This window comes from Mustela nigripes, chromosome 7 (assembly GCF_022355385.1).
Source record: "Mustela nigripes isolate SB6536 chromosome 7, MUSNIG.SB6536, whole genome shotgun sequence".
Classification (NCBI taxonomy): domain Eukaryota; kingdom Metazoa; phylum Chordata; class Mammalia; order Carnivora; family Mustelidae; genus Mustela; species Mustela nigripes.
This window is the reverse complement of record NC_081563.1, coordinates 131,231,915-131,248,715: the sequence shown is the minus strand read 5'-3', so window position 1 is coordinate 131,248,715 and position 16,801 is coordinate 131,231,915. Positions and strand designations below refer to the sequence as shown.

General features: G+C 46.4%; 1 protein-coding gene across 3 annotated transcripts in view; it reads left to right on the top strand.

Moving 5' to 3' along the window:
• Window positions 1–6,742: 6,742 nt before the first annotated feature.
• Window positions 6,743–16,801, top strand: part of ZFP64 (ZFP64 zinc finger protein) — an 87,710-nt gene continuing 77,651 nt past the window's right edge. The window contains exons 1-2 of one of the 3 annotated variants that reach the window (XM_059407251.1): window positions 6,743–7,147; window positions 10,740–10,979. In XM_059407251.1, the coding sequence (XP_059263234.1) occupies window positions 7,102–7,147; window positions 10,740–10,979 (286 nt within the window). In that variant the 5' untranslated portion in view covers window positions 6,743–7,101. The remainder of the gene's footprint in view (window positions 7,148–10,739; window positions 10,980–16,801) is intronic. The other 2 variants (XM_059407250.1, XM_059407249.1) reach the window with 2 other exon arrangements.

Sequence of the window (16,801 nt, the reverse complement as noted above, 5' to 3'; positions counted from 1 at the left end):
AATGTGTATTCTGGGGACACCTGGGTGGCTCAGTTGGCTAAGCAGCTGCCTGCAGCCTGGGTCACTATCCCAGGGTTCAGGATCGAGTCCCACGTCGGGCTCCCTGCTCAGCGGGGAACCTGCTTCTCCTCCCTCTGCTGCTCCCCCTGCTTGTGCCCTCTCTCTCTGGCAAATGAATATGGAAAATCTTTACAAATAAATTAATAAATTAAATAATATTTTAAAAATAAGTAAAAAAATAAAAATGTGTATTCTTTTAATAATTTAAGAAACTGTCTGAAAATCTCCTTCCAGAAATCATTTAAGTAAGAAAATAATTCTGATAGGTTGATTTAGGCAAATCTCTGTCCTTCTACAGTCTGTGCGACCTGTCCTTAAAGACTCTTACCTGAGTTCATCCTTCATTGGCCTTCCGACCAGAGGAAATCCATTTAACCTTTATGAGACTCCGTTTCTACATCTGTAAAATAGTGATAATCGTGCCTACCCTTCGGGAGATTGAATGGCAAAGTACAGGTAAGGCAGGTAATTCCTTGGCAGAGATTTTTAGTCAAAAGAAAGGGTTGGGAGGGACGGGTGGCTGGGTGATGGACACTGGGGAGGGTGTGTGCCTTGGTGAGTGCTGTGAATTGTGTAAGACTGATGAATCTCAGACCTGTACCCCTGTACATTGTGTGTTAATAAAAACAAACAAATAAATAAAAATATTTAAACCATAGGGAGGGACAAATCCTTTTTCTATCAGAAACATGGTAGAAATTTTGAATAAATTCAAATGGGCAATGATCTAGGGAAGTGACTCCATCTTTTTTTTCCCCCTAAGATTTTATTTCTTTATTTGCAAGAGAGAGAACGAGCCGGGGGAGGGAGATGGAGAAGGAGAAGCAGACTCCCCGCTGAGCAGGGAGCCCAACATGAGGCTCCATCCCAGGACCCCAGGATCAGAACCTGAGCTAAAGACAGAGGCTTAACCAACTGAGCCACCCAGGTGCCCCAAAACTCAATCTTGATACCAAGAAGCAACAGGGAGGAATGGGGACTGGGGTAAATTATAGAGGCTACGAGCAGTTCATTAGATCTGAAGAAATTTCTCAGATCCAGGCAAATGCTACCATACACATATGATAATGCAGTCCTGGATTTCCAGATCTTTCCATTGAAAAAAAAAACACACAAAAACTTTAAATCCAAATTTATCAAATATAGAGATGCAGACGTGAGCTACTCACTAAAATGGAGCTTTTTTTGGAATAATGTCCCAATGCTGGCACAAAACTGTGCTACCCAAGACAGTAGCAACTAACACGTAGCTCCTGAGCTCCTGAAATGGGCCTGGTCTCGGGGAAGATGTCTTGTGTCAGCTACACACCAGATCAGGAGACTTAGCTTTGGATTGTAAACTGTTAATAATAATACTAAAATATGATAATGTTTTAGGGGTGCCTGGGTGGCTCAGTCAGATAAGTGTCTGTCTCCAGCTCAGGTCATGATCCCAGGGTCCTGGGATCAAGTCCTGCATTGGTCTCCCTGCTCAGCAGAGAGTTTGCTTCTCCCTCTGCCTCTGCCACTGCCCCCTGCTCATGCGCTCTCTCCCTCTCTCTCTCTCTCCCTCTCTCTCTTGCTCTCTTGCTCTTGCTCGCTCTCCCTCAAATAAATAAATAAAATCTTTTAAAAATAAATTAAACAAAATATACACAATATTTTAATATTGATTGCATGTTGAAATGTTAATAATTTGGATATATTGGGATACTTAAAAGGTATTAAAGCTTTTAAATCCCCATTTTTATGAGAAATGTACCATCTTTTAAGCATTGGCAACAGATCTGAATTTATTCTACAGTCTAGATTTCCAACAGGTAGTAGGATTATATTTGTAACTTACAGGAAGTTGGCCTTTGCTAAATTGTGTTCTTTCTATTAACTGAGAAGTAGTCAAAATCTTAAGAACAAAAGGAACCATAAACATTCTAGTGTTTATGGCAAAGCCTTTTTAAGAAATGTAATTTTGGGGGCACCTGGGTGGCTCAGTGGGTTAAGCATCTGCCTTTGGCTCAGGTCATGATCTCAGGGTCCTGGGATTGAGCCCCACATCAGGCTCTCTGCTCAGCAGGGAGCCTGCTTCTCCCTCTGCCTCTACCCCTGCCTGCTGCTCTGTCTACTTGTGCTCTCTCTCTGTCAAATAAATAAAGAAAGAAAGAAATAATATAAATAATAAAATATAAATATATAAATATATTAAATATATATAATTTATATATAATATATAAAAATATATTTTATATATAAATAAAATATTAAATATTAAAAAATAAAATCTTTAAAAAAAAGAAAAAGAAGAAATGTAATTCTTACTGAGAAGTTCATCTGGAAGGAACCCATATTGAGAAAATGATCTGAAAAGAAAAGGAGAGGAAAAGCCCTTCCAAATGGTGTTGAAACAGGTTCTCCAGCAGCTCTCTTCAGGATGGCTGGCATAGAGAGATAATGGGTTCACATGGGCTAATAAAAAAAGCCACCAAGTATATTACTTAGGATATCTATTAAAAAAATTAACAACATTCAATGGCATATCAAATAAATTATGATGCGGTCTTATAATAAAATATTATGCAACCATTAAAATTCACAGTGAGGAGCAGAAGCTTGCAAACACCAAATGCATCACAATCATCCAGGGCTCTTATCTAATGTACAGATCCCTAGGCTTCATACCAGTGCATAAGAAGCACAGTGTCCACCCATGGAGCTGGGACAACATCCCAGGTGATTCAAATGCACCAACCTAACTGGGAAAACTCTTCAAAATCAAAGCCAATTATGAAACAGTATATATAGTATTGTGTTTGATGGGGATCTGATTCACTGCATGAAAGAATGCATACACACACACACACACAAGTAACAGTAGCTGAAACAAAATAAAAGGCATTTCTCATGTAAATAAAGCCCAGGAGTAGGCAGTCCAATTGACAGGTCTACAAAGAAGTTAGGGACTTGGGCTACTTCCAGCTCACCACCTGACCATACCCAGAGTATAACTTCACTCTCATAGTCCAAAATGGCAGCTAGGGCTCCACCCATCACATCTTCTTTCCAAGCAAGGAAAGGAGGGAGTGGAAAAGAAACAGCAAATGGCTATGTCAACTCATAAGTTTAGGAGACTTTCCGGAAGTTACCTCACAACATTTCATTTACATCGCAAGGATGTAGTCATATAACCATGTCCAGCAACAAAGGAGGCTGGAAAAGGCCTTCTTCTTGGAGGCCATACACTCAGCTGCAAATCAGAAACTCTGCCACTAAGAGAATTTGAGATAACCAATATTAGGTACACAAAAAGCAATCTCTACCGGAAGTATAATATTAATATGGTGGGTCATGTTGATTTGAACCATATGAAATTAACATTTTTACGTTAAAATACACAAATATCAGCAATTTATTTGATTTGTTCTATTATATTTCTATGGAAAAATCTAAAAAGATATGTGAATATTGGTTATCTCTGGATGGTGGGATCTCAGGTGGCCATGTATCATTTGTATAATCTTTAAAAATAATGATCATAATATATACCCAAAAAGGGAGATTAAAAACAGCATGTAAATTAAAATCATATTTTTAATAAAATATATGAAAACAACTTGTACATTGATCTATGCATATATATACACACAGACACAAAGAAAAAAAAGATTTTCAGTATATATGTCAATCAAAATATTATTTCTGGGGCTATGTGGCTGGCTCAGTCACTAGAACACGCAATTCTGGATCTTGGAGTTGTAAATTCAAGCCGCACATTGGGGGTAGAGCTCACTTTTTAAAAAAATGTTATTTCTGGGGAGGGGATTATAAATGGCTCTTATTTTCTTTATATTTTTCTGTATTTCTTCCCAAATTTCTAACAGTGAACTTGTAATACTTATACAATAAGAAAAACAAATATAGGAAGATTAAAAAAAAGAAAAGAAAGTTTAAGACCAAAACAAAAACAAAAACAAAAACAAAAACCATTGCAGTGATCTACACATACCAGAGAAAGTATGGCTGTGCATAGTAGCAAATGTTTAAAATGGAGTCGATGGAAACATATAAATTCATTCAACATCAAAAACTGTATTGAAGCCTCTGTGTACCAGACCCTATCCTAGTCTCTGGGGATACAGGGCTAATAAAGCAAGCCAGATACCCTCTCCTGGAGCTCACAGTCTGGGAAAATAGATAATGGCTTCGTGTAAATAAAAAATAAGAATAACAGGGATTTCTTGCCCAGTTATATGAGCTAGGCACTACTGTAAGCACATTATACATAATGACTGACTTCCTCTGGGGAAAAAAAAAATGTAATGAAGTAGCTACTACCATTATCTCAACTTACAGAAAATTGAGACATAGAGCAGCTGCCCAAGGTCGCCCAAGTAACTCAAGGATTTATATGGTGGTGAGAACCTACAGACCTAACCACCCATTGGTAAGGTCCAGGCTCATAGCTCACTAAGAATTACTCGAGGCACTTGGGAAATATATGCAAATTACCAGGTCTTGGCCTAGGAAATTCTGCAGTAGGTCTCGGTTAGGACTTGAGAATTTGGTTTTTCCCAAGCCCTCTAGATGTTTCTTCTCTTCAAGCTAATACGAAGAATTCTGCGCTCAGCACAAGGAAGTCAGAGTGGGGCTTACCTCTCCGGGCTTGGGAGCTGCAGTAGCACTGGCTGGGAAGGGTCAGAAGGCTGGAAATGTTCTGTGTCTTGATCCAGGTGGGGCCTGCCCAAGTGTGCACATCCGTGAACATGGACCAAGCATTCAAGAACAAGCATGACCCTAAGCTGCAGGACCTGTGTGGGTCACGTTCGCTAGGGACAGGTATAATGAAGGTGGTGTGGCAGAGTGCCAAGAGGAGCAGGTGCTTTAGATGTGGGACAGGAAAAATTGCCCTGGGAAAGGGACATTCCATTTGGTGACAGAAAGAAGCCAGGCCTGCAGAAGACCAGGGAAAAGCCATCCAGGCAGAGGGAGGAGCGAATGCACAGCTCCTGGGGCAGGGGCAAGAAGGCATGTGAAGCTGGCCTGGGTAAAAAGCAAGAGGAGAGCAAAGATATGGCATAGGACCAGTGGGGAACAGCCAGCTCAGATCTAGCTCATTCCTGCCTCATGGCCCCAAGTCCTGCCCATCCCACAGGTTGGACTCCGCCCCCCCACTGCCACCTGCAAATAGTGCCTGCTCTCTCATTACTACCTACTCAAATGAGCCTTCCTTGACCATTCCAGCAGTCATGATTACAACCTTGTTTTCTGTCTTCCAAGGCCTTATCACTATTAAGCAATCACACTGTGGGGCACCTGCGTGGCTCAGTCCGTTAAGCATCTGACTTCGCTCAGGTTAAGATCTCAGGGTCCTAGGATGGAGCCCCACTTCGGGTTCCCAGTTCAGCGGGGAACTCTCTCTCTCTCCCTCTGCCCCTCCCCCTGCTAGTGTGCTCTCTCTCTCTCAATAAATAAATAAATAAAATCTTTTTAAAAAGAGAGAGAAAGAAAGAAAGAAATCACACGGCTGATTTCACTATTCAGCATTGACCGCATCACTAGCCGCTAGCCGAGTTCTCTTAGAGCAGGTACCCAATCATTTGGATCACCCTTGGACCTCCAGGGCCTAGCACAGTGTCTGGCACATTGCAGCACTTACTTTAAGTAACTGGTGGAGGCATGAACAATCCCTTAAAGGAAGCAGCAGAGAAAATTCCATAAGCTCTACAGTCCTATTCAGGGAGCGCCTACTACGGTCCAGGCACTAGGCCAAGTGGCTGGGGATAGATAGATCAGTGAAGCAAAGAGATTTTTTGTTTTTTTTAATCCCACTTTCTCGGGAACTTTTGAATGTGTGGGGGGCGGGCCGGGCGGACAGGTAATACACAAGTAAATTATCTATCGCTGGATAGATATATTCCAGGTACATAATGTTAAATGTAATAGGTTCTAAGAAGAAAGAAAAGGCAGACCAGAGAGAGACAGGGAGCTGCTGGGTGGGGGAGGAGGGAGCGTCCATATTAGAATGGACTAGCCAGCACTGGCCTCGCCGTGACTGTGAGTGTGACTCTCCCGAAGACAGCAGAGAGGCGGGCGGGTGAATAGAGGGAGCATTAGCGCGGCGACCTGAGGCTGGAGAGGGCTTGGTGCTGAAGCCGAAGTAAAGGAGAGAGCTGTAGGAGATGAGGTCGGCCAAGGGGACACAGATCAGAGAGGACAGTATGGACCAACAGCTGGGACTCCAACAGCAGGAAACTTGGAAATGCTCGTTCTTGGGCCTCGCCTCCGAAACTCCGGGGCGGACCGGCCGTCTGTGTTCTAGCGAGCCCTCCAGGTGACAGTGCCCGATAAAGGGGGCAGAACCCTGGCGCAGGGGGCCTCTGGCTCTTGATCCTAGTTGTTGCTCTTAGGATCCACGTGATCACTGTCCCCTTTATTTCACTAGCCGGGCAGGGGACCCGCCCAGCGCTCTGCCGATCTGCCCGCCGCTGATGCTCCGCTGGGGTTTTTCCCCAAGCCCGCCGCGCCCGGCGCACCCAACCCCCAACCGCAGCTCGACGCGGTCCCCTCTGCTCGAGCATCCCGGCGACCCGGGAGCGACGCCTTGGGGACCAGACGCCCAGGGCGGCAGGTGCAAAGGCGCCCGAGCCGGGGAGGCCAAACGCGTCCGCCACGACCGCAGGGGTGCGGGCCCGGCGCCGGCGGCCGCGGCCGGGGTTGGGGGCGCATCCCGAGCCGCCCGCGGCTGCCCAACCCGCAGGGACGTTTGCGCGCGGTCCAGATCCCGGGGGATTCCGCGGTCCCGGCCCGGGGGGCCCGGGCATCGGGATTGGCCCGCAGCTTCCCCGGGGAGCCGCGGAGGCAAAGCCAGGCTGGGGCGGCCGGGCCCGGCCAGCGCCCTCTAGGCAGCGGAAGTGGAGCTTGCTTTACATCCGTCCTCCCCGCCCGGCGGAGTTGGGAGAAGGAAGGCTGGGGGGTGTGGAAAAATAAAAGGAAAAGTCCCTGCACCATGTAGATCAGCGCCCCCCACCCTGGCACCCCGGCCGGCCGGGGACCTCCCAGTCGGTGGCCATGAACGCGAGCAGCGAGGGCGAGAGCTTCCCGGGCTCGGTGCAAAGTAAGTGCTTTTCCGGACGCAGAGCGCGCTCCGGGGCCCAGTGCGCGCTCCGGGGCCCGGGCCCAAGCACGTCTGCGACGCCGCGAGCAGGCCCGGGGCCCCGAAATCGGGGTGACGGCCCGGAGCCGGCGTCTCGGGCACCGCGGCGGGCGCGCTGTGCAGGGGGCGCCGGAGTGGGCTTGGGATGGGGGCACCCAACCCAGTGCAAGGCGGGGGGCGCTCTCCAGCCTCGCAAGACCCCTTGTAAGGGAACGGTGGGGGAGGGCATGCCGTTCAGACAATCGCCACCCCCTCGGGGCATTCCCCGCCCCCTCCCCGGCGGAGTTTGGGGGGATTTGGGGGTAACTGCCATTACGCTGATGGGAAAACTTCTACCTCGGTGGCTCCAAATCCTTGAAGTCTGGGGATCCGAGGGTTTCGTGAGGTCTGGCGGGCTGGGCTTGCCGGCACACTGGGAATCCTTTTACATATTAAAGGTGAAGATCTGAATGGGGAATGGGGCGGTGGTCGCTTTGAGTTTGGGATTCATTTTAATTTTCCTGATGGGGTCAGCAGCCTTATTCAAGTACCTGATTTCGCCCGCGGCATTGTTTTCCAAAGTGGGGTCCAGAGACCGAGCGCAAACCAGCCACCTGAGAGCGGGAGCGCTTCTTTAAAAAAAAAGAAAAAAGCTCCCTGGGCCCCACCCATTAGATGGGGTCGTGGGGGAGGGAATCTGTGGCCAGACCCCGAGTGGTTCGGTTGCAGAGTTTGAGAACGACCCCCTACCCTGGCACAGGGTTTTGCCGACACCTAGCACATAGGAAGCGCTTAGCTTGTTAGCTGTTGTGCAGACACTGCCTCCCAAACTTGGCTGGGTATTCCTTGCGTAACTTGTGAGAAGCACAGATTTCTCTGAACACCAGCCCCTCCGGCACCCTACCTCTGTTAGGACTCAGTATCTCCCAAATGGAGCACAGATAAGTCCATGTTTAACACACACACACACACACACACACACACAAAACCCATTTGTCGTGATGCCATTACAAGTTTGGAGAACGTAGTCGAGATAAATGAATTCTTGTTGCTGTTGAGCACCTACCTGTACCCAGTGTTTTCTGTTTGGTCTGTTAATTCTCACTGCAAATGCAGGAGGTTAGGTATATTTTATCATTCCAAATGTTCAGAGAGGGATACTGTCACTTCTAACAGGGTATCTCAGGAATAACCCCACCAGGTATCATACACAGGCATGGGGATCCCTGGCCTGGCCCTTTACTAGCACCACCTTATTTAATCCTCTTCTTACCTATCCTATAGAACAGAAACTTTTACCCATCTTACAGATGAGAGAGACCAAGCCCAAGTCACTGTTTGTAAATTGTAACGTCAAGATTGTAAGGAAAGTCTAGGTCATTGTTTATGTGCTTGCCACACACTGGAGACATTGTCATTAAAACCCTTTCATACTAGGCATCAATCTTGTTGGATCATTAAGGAATCCTCATCAATGCCAGTCACCTTGTCTTTTGGTTCGTTTTCCTTCTAGTCTCGTGGGCATCTTAGCTGCCTGGAGGAGGTCGTGTTCCAGAGGAATAGAAAAGGCTTCATTCCTTTCACCCATTGATTGGATGTATTTAAGTGCACAAGCGCTCTGCAGAACGGTTTAGAAAATACTATGACACAGGGTGCCTGGGTGGCTCAGTGGATTAAGCCTCTGCCTTTGGCTCGGGTCATGATCTCAGGGTCCTGGGATTGAGTCCTGCATCCGGCTCTCTTGCTCAGCGGGGAGCCTGCTTCCCCCCTCCCTCTCTCTGCCTGCCTCTGTGCATACTTGAGATCTCTGTCTGTCAAATAAATAAATAAATAATATTAAAAGGAAAAAAAAGAAAATATTATGACACAGCCCAGACCAGCTCTCCTTAGCAAGTCAACCAAATTGTATTTCCACACAGAGATTTTTTTTGTCAGCTCGACTTGAGAAAATTGAACATAATATAAATATTTATAAATTTTCAGAAAGTTATGATTCATATATACCAACCGTATATACACAAAGGTAGTTCTCATGTGATTTAGATTTCAGGAAATTTAGAAATAATAAAGACCTTATAAGTACTAAGATTATGATGCAGAGATAACATGAAATAGTGTGTTATTAGATGATTATATATATTTTTAAAGATTTATTTATTTGAGAGAGGGAGAGAGAAAGAAAGAGAGAGTGGGGAGGGGGCAGAGGGAGAGAATCTCAGGCAGGCTCCCCACTGAGCACAGAGCCCACGGCAAGGCTCCATCCTACCATCCATGACATGACCTGAGACGAAGCCAAGAGTTGGGCGCTTAATCTACTGAGCCACCCAGGCACCTTTTAAATAATTATACTTATAAAAATTTTAGTGATCGAGCCACAGTGCTTATGTGATATTATGTGGGGAGAAGACTAATTTTATAGTACATTATGATCTTAATTTTTAAGCATAAAGAAAATAAATGGAACAAAATAATTTGTAATGTTCATGGTACACATAGGTGGAAAGATTGTGACTGATTTTCCCCCTGCTTCTTCTGTTCCATATTTTCTGTTACAAACATGAGTTTCCTTATAATGAAGCAGGAAAATTTTTAAAAATAAAAATGAAGGTTGTCATATTAGAGACTTATTAATTGGTTGTATTTCTTCATTTAACCAACCTTTCCATCACACTTTCTAATATAGTAACACAGGTATTAACTCTTGGCATCATTACTATTGAGAAACAATGTCCCTATCAGTTAGGAATGAATTTTGGCTACAAGTAACCAACTGAACTCTACCAGCCTAATGAGAAGTCTGAAATTAGTTGATGCAGGGGATCAAGGGATCAGCATCTGTAGTGATCTGAGCATTTTCCTCATAGTGAAAATGGGGTTGCAGAAGCTGGCATCACATCTGCACTTAAGACCAAAAGAAGAGGGAACCAGTGCCATTCGTGTCTGACCCCTTTTTATCATGAAAGGCCAAACTTCCCAGAAGTTCCCAAGCATGTGAGGGACCAAGATCATTTAGTAGTTCTCTTGGCAGCGTCCGGGGCAGGAAGCAGGTAAAAGCAGAGGGACTGATTTTCATAACGAATGGGGAATAAAACTACCTTTCATTGGGATGGGACATGGCTACTGCTCCTTCAAAGTACAGCAGTCCTGCACATCAAAGAACTAACTTTTTTTTTTTAAGATTTTATTTATTTATTTGTCAGAGAAAGAGAGCATAAGCAGGGGGAGCAGCAGACAAGGGAAAAGCAGGCTCCGATGTGGGACTCGATCCCAGGACCCTGGGATCATGACCTGAGCCGATGGTAGATGCTTAACTGACTGGGCCACCCAGGCATCCCTCAGAGAACTTTCTTGCATAAAATACCACTAGTGCCCCTGCGGGCAGCAGTCACTTGGATCTGGGAACATTGCTACTAAGGGAAAAGACGGAAGTAGAAGGGACATCAGGCCAGCCTCTAGCCATCTCTGCCACAGTGCCCTTTTTTCTACCTTGAATCTGGTTAGTGTTATAATCTCAGGCTGTTTGAAATTCGTTAATTAATTAATTAACCTGTGGCTTTCCCTTTGTCCCATGGAGTCCCAGGTGGCACCACAGTGCTGGTTGAGCTCACTCCGGACATCCACATCTGCGGTATTTGCAAGCAGCAGTTTAACAACCTGGATGCCTTTGTAGCTCACAAGCAGAGCGGCTGCCAACTGACCGGCACGTCCGGGGCAGCCCCCAGCGCAGTCCAGTTTGTATCCGAAGAAACGGTGCCTGCCGCCCAGACTCAGACCACCACCAGAACCATCACCTCCGAGACCCAGACGATCACAGGTACGGTCGCGACAGTGGGAGAGACTGTTAGAGTTGGCCCCGTTATGTCCCAAACACCTCCGTGGAACTTATTAAAAATATAGATTCCCAGGGTCCACCCTGTAGGCAGGCTGATTCATTATTTTTAACAAGCTCCACTGGGAAGCCAGCTGCCCAGCCAGGTTTGGGAACTGCTGGGTGGCAACATTAACTGTTAGTAGTTATAGATGTTGTCATGTGTTAAAACAGACAAAAAACAGATTTCTAAAACAAAAACCTGTATACACCAAGAAAAAAAAAATACTTACAGGAAATGCATGAAAAAAAAAGTTATTTTGGGTGGTGGTAGTGTGGGTTTGATCTTAAAATTTGCATTATTTTTATAAAGGGACAAAAAACATGTTTTGTTTGTTTTGTTGTGTGTTTTAATTTACCAGTAGGTTTTGATGCCTCCCCACTCCCCCATCCCTTGCTCCCAGCTAGGAAAATAGAAAAGTTCATCCTAGTTCTTGGTTGTGTTCATTTACTCCACCAAAAATAAATTACAGATGGATCTAAAATTTAAATGTGCACAGTGAAACCATAAAATTGTAGAGTAAATACACACACACACAGACACACAGTCGCACTAACATTACCTGTACTTACACCTCTAGGATCAGTCTCAAGGGACTAGACAGACAAGTTTAAAAATGTGAAGTCACCCATTTATGAAATAGATAGCGGAGATGCTGTCAGATCCTGCGGGGAAACAGAGAATGTATTCTGATTTTTATTTTTTATTTTTTTTATTTTTAAAGATTTTATTTATTTATTTGACAGAGAGAGATCACAAGTAGGCAGAGAGGCAGGCAGAGAGAGAGAGAGAGAGGAGGAAACAGGCTCCCCGCCGAGCAGAGAGCCCGATGCGGGACTCGATCCCAGGACCCTGAGATCATGACCCGAGCCGAAGGCAGCAACTCAACCCACTGAGCCACCCAGGCGCCCGGCATTCAGATTTTTAAATGAAAGTATATGGGACTTCTGGCTGACTCGGTGGAACTATGTCACTCTTGATCTCACGGTTGTGAGTTTGAGCCCCACGTTGGGTGTAGAGACTTAAAAATAAAGTCTTTAAAAAATAATCATATATATATATAGATATATATATGGTATACATATCAATACTCTGCCTACCAAAAGACAAGCTGGAGTCCTCTGGCAAAAGAAAAAGCATCAGGAATGTGGCTACAAATAAAGTTAAAATTTTCCCAAAGTAAAAACAATGTATAAAACTAAAGACCAACAACTGGGGGAACAAACTGCAGCACAGATGACTAAGGCTTAATGTCCTTCATATATAAAGAACTCCTAAAATCAATAAGAGTAGAGAAAAAGAAGCAAATGAAAATGTCAGCAAAGGGCAGCAGCTAATATAAAGAGACCACTGAACATAGAAGGATGCTCTGTCACCTTAGTAATTAAATTAATGTGAGTCAAAAGAAGGGCTGGGCCAGATACTGCTTTCAGTGTAAATTCATATAACTTGGACAATTTTGTGATGTCTTTTAAATTTAACATCTTATATTTAAAATGTTCCAAATTTTAAAATGTACATAAACACATTTACCTAGTAAGTCCACTTATCCCCTAAAATTTCATAAACAGATGTATAAGGGTGTTCATTTACTATATAGGCTATAAAGAAAGTGGTACCTTTGTATGTATACATCAAGAGAAAATCAGATAAATAAACATCAGAGATTCGGACAGTGAAATATGACTTAACCTTGAAAAGGGGAGCTAGAGCTTTGTAGAGATACAAAGATTCTTGGGGGGGGGGAGTATAAAAACACACATATGGATGCATACCTAGTATTATATTCGAGGCAAGCTTCTAGAACAGGAATGAGGCAGGTAATGTTAAGGAAAGAAGCAAACTGTACGAAAGGGAATGGGGACTGGTGGGGACTGTGGTTTAAGTAGAATGAGTACATATGACTCATCCGAAGGGACAGCTGCCCTTTGAATCGGTCAGTTAGATATTTGGGTTTTTCAGAGAAGCTGAAAAATGTAAAATTTCTGAAATTTTAAAACTTTGTTGGCCAAACGAAATATATCCATCAGCCTGACTGAGCCCACAGGCTTTTTCTAGACTCTTCTCCGACAGTGTTTAGCAGATAGTTAATCTGGATCTGGGGGGGGGGGGGGGAAAGAACATGGTGGGGGCGCACCAACTTTCACCACCTTGGTATTGGTGTGGTGGTTGGATTTTTTTTGCCAATAAGCAAAGTTTTGGGGTTGTCTCCCGAGTCTTTAAAACACTGAACTATAATTACCTGATCACCTCACAAGCCTTAAGAAAAGCACCTTGAGGTTGTCCCACTTTTTCCCAAGTTTATCTTAATTATCATCCCAGAGGAAGTCACTAAGAAAGTGTTAAAGCTAAAAACCACCTTAGCAGTGGGTTTTCTTATTTTATGGCTGGACATAAAGCTACAGGTGGGAGAGGACCACCAGTTCAAGACAGTCTCAGGACTTAGGCCTTTTGGCTTTTACCCTTGTGGTCTTCTCCCTGTTCGCCGTCCTCAGAATCAAACTCCCAATAACCCAGCACATGGGGTGTGAAACCCATAAAACGTCAGGAGGCGTCAAGGCCCACACTTTATTTTTGGCCACTGCACCTTTCCAGGTTCTGAGGCTTCGCTTATGCTGTTCCCTCTGCCCAAAATACTTTTCCCGACGGCGGATCTTGTTTCATCTTAGGACACTCCCCTTCACTCTGTACGGCAGCAGCCAAGATGAAGTCCTCTCTTTTCCAACTGAGCCACGTTTCTTTGCCTCAGAGCCTGAGTATGTGTTGTACCCCCTGCCTAAAACTGACTTTTGGGCATACGTCCAAGCTGAGCTTAAAGGCATCTCGTCAGAGACCCCTCCTCTGTTTCCCCCGGACCAGATTAGGTCCCTGTCATTAAACCATCCCTGAGCCGTAAGTGCCATGAGGTCAGGGGCTGCACCCCTCCTGCCCACCACTGGATCTCCGGCACCGGTCCTTGCTGGGAGAATGAGCGGCTGCCCCAGTCTCCCATCCATCAGTAAAGCTGACCCCACACCCACGTACTGGCTCCTCCTAGGTCTGCTCAAAGACTCTCACCCTCCCCTTGGCATTTCCACTGCCCTGTGCCCACTCACGGGGGGCATGCCTGCGCTTCGCTGGCCACCCTGTATGCTCAAGCCGGGCCTGGAGATGTCGGTGCACCTAGCTCACGGTGGCACCCCTGGAACGGAGGTGCGGGGAGCTGCACGGTCCAGAGACTGGCTCCTGGGCTTGCATTCCTGCCTGCCACCCTCCACCCCACACTGTGGGCAAGTTGCCCTCTGCTCTCTTCTTAATAGTTCTCATCTGTAGAAAGGGATTCAAGTGGCACCTAATACTATTAGGTAATAGAATTAGGTGCCTATTACCTAATCGTCATTGTGTTATTGGAGGACTCTGTAATAATCCACATAAACGGTCTGGGATGGAATAATTGGGCTCAGTAAACAACCGCTTTTATTAACGTCGAGATTAATGAGCAGGCGGCGAGATTTGCCTGCTGTTCCGTCTCCGGCTGACTCCGCGGCTCTGCCTCCTCCTTCCAGCACCTCTCCCTCAAAACAAGCAGCAGCCTGCTTCCCCCCCCTTTCACACTGTTTTCATTTGGTTTTCTGGGCCCAACTCCCCACCTGCACGGGCTTCAGTGCTCCCTACAGGGGCTGTTCCCCGTTCGCCTGTGGACCCAGGTCCCCTGAGAGCTTGTTAAAGATGCTGGGGCCCAGGCTCAGCTTCATCGAAGCTCTGGAGCTGAGGTTCAGGCATCTGTTGTTGGTGGTTTTTTTAAAGATTTTATTTATTTGACAGAGAAACTCAGCAAAAGGGGGAACACAGGTAGGGGGAGCGGGAGAGGGAGAGGGAGAAGCAGGCTCCCCGCCGAGCAGGGAGCCCGATGCAGGGCTCGATCTCAGCACCGTGGGATCATGACCCGAACCAGAGGCAGACACTTAACGAGGGAGCCACCCAGGCATCTGTGCTTCTAACAAGCTCCTCAGGGAATCCAAGTCCCAGCCAGCGTGGAAATCTCTCACTGCCCAAGGCCAGAGTGGGACCCCCGACACTAGCAGATTTCTCCAGATACTCTCACCCAGACATTGCCCAAACTTGTCTGTGCCTCTTGGGCTGTGTGATGAAAGCCAAACCCTTCCTCACTCGGCTCATCTCTGTCCCCCATCACTGTCTGGTCAAAGTAAGTAATTGAATTACTTTAATTTACATTTAAGTAAAATGTATTCGCTGCCTGTTAACCTTGAAAGCCGCTTTGTGTTTGGCACGTGGTTTAAGAACTTTCCTACAGGTGCGGTAACATTGGATATTGATGCCGGTGGAAACAATTAGCCTCCCACTTGTGTTTTCTAAGTTCTGCAAACCTTGGGGCATAGGAGTGAGGCCCCCGAGTTGGCCACATAGGGACTTAGGAGCCTCATGACTGTGGCCAATTATAAGAGCTCCTGGTGTCTCATCTTTCAAGAGGGGACAAGAATAAATAGGAAGACCACAGGGCTTGGTAGTTAAAGGGTCTCGGCCCAGTTACCTGAGCTGAGTTCCCAGTGGCAGCATTTGCTGACGAGGTGGCTAACCTTGGGCACATAACAGGATCTCTGTCTGCTGCCCCAAATGGAACATGACAGTAGTCCCCTCAATGCGAGACACGTAGAGCTGTCAGGGTTAGCTCTCCTGACTTACCAAATCAGGGGGCTCTGAAAACGGAATGAAACAGCACAGGAAAAATGTGACTGCAGAACCTCGCTCGCGACCAACCCCCAGCCAGTAGTACTCGAATTGATCTCTTGATCCAGAAGGGTCTTTCTCTTCCCTTCTGGTTAATTCCTACTCGTTTGGTCCTGAACTAAAAGTCACCTCCACCTAGAAGCTAGCCATGATTTCTCCTCTCCCTCCCTCCCACCGAGGTTAGGTGTTTCACCACTCCCCCGACCACCCTGCCCCAGCATTTATTTATCTCACTTGTTATTAACCAGTAATTTGGTGACACAATCTTTAGTTGACTAGAGATGTGGATTCAGATGCTGTCAGAAACCAGGCAGCAGCAGTGACTGCGGCAACATATACGCCGCCATGGGGAGTGGGAGGGCCTGTGGACACCCAGCTGGGAAAGGAAAGCAGCCCGACAGCCAGGAACCATCAGGGGCTGGGCTGGCTTTCACAGGCGGGCCGTGCTGTTCTCCTGGTGAACAAACAGTTGACAGAACATCAGCATGAGCAGGGAACCGTGGTGGAACAAGGCACCTCCTCCTGTCTGAGCCACAAGATACCAAACATCCCCTCCCTCGCTGATCTGAGTGACGGTTGCGTCTCTCCCTATGCCAGATGCGCCTTCTCTGCTCAGTATTAAGATACCAAACCCTAGGGTCTTCCCCACTTCCTGACAGCTCCCAGGCGGGCCTCCACCCTGCCTGCACCTCCCGAACATGAATCCCCAACCAGGAGTGAGTCCTTCGTAGCAGCCCTGTCTCGGAGATACTGTGTGACATGGTCTGAGGTTTCCCTTGCGCCACTGAGCCACAGACTTCAACCACAGCCATGTCCCTGGTGGTCTCTGGCCAGAGGACATTGACCTGGGAAGACCCAGCCGCCTCACTGATTTTGAAAACCTTGAAAGAGAATCTGAAGGCTCAGTTTGGCCTGTGGGCCCCCAGTGAATGGTTTAATTTCTAATTTACTGGATTGTAAACCTTCCCGCCAACAGGGACCTAATCCATCTTGTTTTCCTGCCCTCCCCCACCCCCAGCCCCAGCACTGGGCCTGGGAC